The sequence below is a fragment of the Priapulus caudatus genome, unplaced genomic scaffold, assembly GCF_000485595.1.
Source record: "Priapulus caudatus unplaced genomic scaffold, Priapulus_caudatus-5.0.1 Scaffold1045, whole genome shotgun sequence".
Classification (NCBI taxonomy): Eukaryota; Metazoa; Priapulida; class Priapulimorpha; order Priapulimorphida; family Priapulidae; genus Priapulus; species Priapulus caudatus.
This window is the reverse complement of record NW_014578106.1, coordinates 42,154-45,677: the sequence shown is the minus strand read 5'-3', so window position 1 is coordinate 45,677 and position 3,524 is coordinate 42,154. Positions and strand designations below refer to the sequence as shown.

The window sequence follows — 3,524 nt, the reverse complement described above, 5'->3', positions numbered from 1 at the left end:
GCCGTGAGCACACATTTATTTCTAGCACGCTGGAAATGCTACACGCTAATGCTAAATACAATTCGATGCCTAATATCCCCAACAGCCCCCAGCATTCCGTCATAGACAATAGAACGCTAATCCGATAATAAACTTGCGCCGAATACATGCGATCATTTGGGAAAACTGTGTAAAACCGTGTCGTATTCAAATAACTTTTTTGAAGAACACATACGATTTTCAGGTAAACTGGTGGTGTCATATGATTAAAAAAGAATCATAGATGAAAACAAAGTAAAGTTTGACATTCACATATTGATAGAATATTTACAAGTTGAAAACTATTCAAAACGCTGTTAAAACGGTGTCATACTCTTCTCTATTATGAGCTCTTGATATATATATATATATATATATATATATATATATATATATATATTCAATAATTAATGTATATTCAAATACAAAGATACATTTATTCTGATCACAGTTCAGATGTATTCAGTGTTTCAGTGTGACATATAGATTATATATACACAACTCGGGTGGAATATAGCTACCCTATAACACCTATAACACCTTCTGGTTGTATCATGGTGTTTGTATGTGGCTATGGTAACATGGCTAACCTGGATTAACATGGGCTACCACCATTGGTGTTGCAGGGCATATGATACCCCATAGCTCTAATACATTGTAAGCGATAAGGTATGAACCATTTCACAGACATAATAGCAACAACAACTAAGAAGAAAAGAAGTTAAATAATACATCAACTATAACGATGTCTTCTGCCACCAAGATATACTTGTGACAACATACACAAATGCTATACATGACTTGAACCAGGTGATAAATTTACATAATCTATGCCAGCTAGATACATGGCAAGTGTTTTTTCAGTAGATGCTAACTATCCAAGGCTTATGCCACAGTTAGATTTATGATGATTGTCCATGAGTTTTATGCTTGTCCAAAACAGGACATTACTCAACTTGCATGCTAGTTAGATAGATGGTTAATGCAGTATAGGTGCCTACCTGGTTCATCACTTCCATCAGCACAATCACAGTAATCATCATTCACAAAATGGAATGGAATAACATTGGATCCGTCCAAACACCCAAAATTCTTCTCGGGGTCATACAGTGAGGCCTCTGAAACAAATACAATGAGATTTACATTAACTACTTTCAATCTTCTGAGACAGCTATTGCAATAACCAAATACCCTTGCCTATAATTGATAAATGACAGTATAAGCCAAACTATTCTACACTGGTTTTAACCAGCAATTAAATGCAAGAGTGCTAAGCTCATCCACAAAAGTTATAAAACGTTTGGGATAGTCTGCAAATCCTGTAAACTTATTCTGAGAAATTAACTAAGATCAAAACACTGGGAGGTACTGACATCAGCTCAAATTTACTGCTAGTAACAACAGACCCTCGAATCTGGCATATAACAAGTGCAGCCACATTTTTAGTGCTTTCATATTTCCTGGTAAGTCCCAGTGCTTGGTTTGGGTACAGATATTATCTGGACTAGATTAGAAAATTGATAGTTATTCTGTGTCATCATAGGTTTTATGGTCTCCGACCACACACAGCATTTAAGATGTAATTCCTATACCTGTTTATTTATCAATAACTATGTACTTTAACGATTTTGTGGAACCAATTCTAGTTGTCAATGTTAAATCCGTTGAACCTGAACTGACTAATGGCAATTCCCCTTTTTGCCAAAAAATTTCCGTGGCTCAAAAGTACGTCGACTGGCGTGCTCCAAAATAGGACGTTCAATATGGGAGCATAGCAGTAACAACTAAACCCAATTTCAAACATGTGGGTCAAACAGTTCCTGAGTTATCATTGACCGTAGCCAAATGTTGACGGAAGGACGGACGGACGGACGGACGGACGGACGACGAACGACGACCCATGGCAATAGCTCATCTTGAAGATGTCAAGGTGAGCTAAAAAGGGTCAATCCAACTTTAAGACCCCATATGATACACGATGGGATTCAAATTAAGTTAGGGTCTGGTAGGGTTACGGTTAACTTCAGCAATATAGCCTCCATATTTCCCATTATAGCTTTGATGTAATAGGGAGAATGGAGGCATGGATAACATATAGCCATAGAGCTATAATGGTGATGTCAACACATAGTGATGATGATCATGATGTTCTATTCTAATTGTATTATAATTGCTTATTATTGCTGCATTGTTGCTAACCTGCTTATAATTACAGTAATGTAATGCTTAAATTGTATTTTTATTTATGCATGCTCTTCTGCTACCTTCTCCCACACTCATTCACCCCATTAAAATTGCAAAATTTTATTAATCTTGTCTGATCACAAGGGCATCCTTAAAAAATTACATGTTTGCTGTCCTCCGACCGACCCACGAAAATAGCCGCAACCCAAGTTTTTTTTTTACATTCCTCATAGTTAAGACTGAAACACAAAGCATGTGTGGCAAACATGAGGACAGACTTAAAATAACTATTATGCCTCACACAAAAAAGACCTACCTACCTACCCACTAAAAAAATCATGGGTCGGGGGACAGCAAACATAGAATTTTTTAAGGATGGCCCATACTACCCTACAACTTACAAGTGTAGAGCACCTGAGCCTGCACAATTTGTTCACTCTACATCGTTGCATTTACCAAGCACACATTGTGATTATGTGACTAATGCAACCTCAATAGATTGAAACCCTGACAGTGAGAAGCTTGCGAGCTCATCAGGGTTCTCCCAAGCTTTTAGCGCATGACGAGCCCGACACTGCAACATCCCATAAATCCTCCAACATTGAGAAGAAGAGCCAAGACAAGAGGTGTCCGAGAGTGAAGGGGCTACACTGACAGAGCAAAATTTGGCCCGGGTACTCTCAAATTTCAGCGTACAGAATTAAAGTCGCCATTTGTTAGAGGTAAGGCACATTATTAGTAAACCTATGTTAGCAGCTTTAAAATTAGGCTGCTTAGTATAGTAATACTATATTAGTTGCAATGCCAGTAACGCTGTTAAATAATAAGTTTCTGTCAGTACTGATTGTGTTTGTTTGTAACGTTTGTCCATGACGTCCTGTGACGTTTGTTCGTGTTACGGTGTGATAGTACTGCTGATAGGGTCTATGTCCCCCAGAGCACTATCGGAGGGTACACTGGGTACGGTTCGATATATCGGAAAGTACCTCGGGGTACTATGCAAGATGTCGCTGTGTACTCTGCATTGTCCCACCATACCCTGACTTTCAGCCAACTGATGTCGTAATACATACACTCTGTCAAGTTACCACATCACATAAAAGAAACCTCAAAACATCGCAATCCAATAAAAATGTATGCTATGGTTGACTATATTTTTCTTTTTCCTTTTTTTTAAGGCCGTGGCTACGCGTACGGACATCCATCTCACACAGTGAGCTTGCGACACGTACACGCATGATTGCGCAATGGGACACTCTGCTGATTGTCGTGTGTGTGTGTGTGTGTGTGTGTGTGTGTGTGTGTGTGTGTGTGTGTGTGTG

At 38.6% G+C, this 3,524-nt stretch overlaps 1 protein-coding gene across 1 annotated transcript in view; it reads right to left on the bottom strand.

Annotated features, from left to right (window-relative positions):
* Window positions 1-3,524, bottom strand: part of LOC106815117 (glucosidase 2 subunit beta-like) — an 18,926-nt gene that overhangs the window by 14,764 nt on the left and 638 nt on the right. The window contains exon 2 of the mRNA XM_014819546.1: window positions 1,020-1,136. Within this exon, the coding sequence (XP_014675032.1) occupies window positions 1,020-1,136 (117 nt within the window). The remainder of the gene's footprint in view (window positions 1-1,019; window positions 1,137-3,524) is intronic.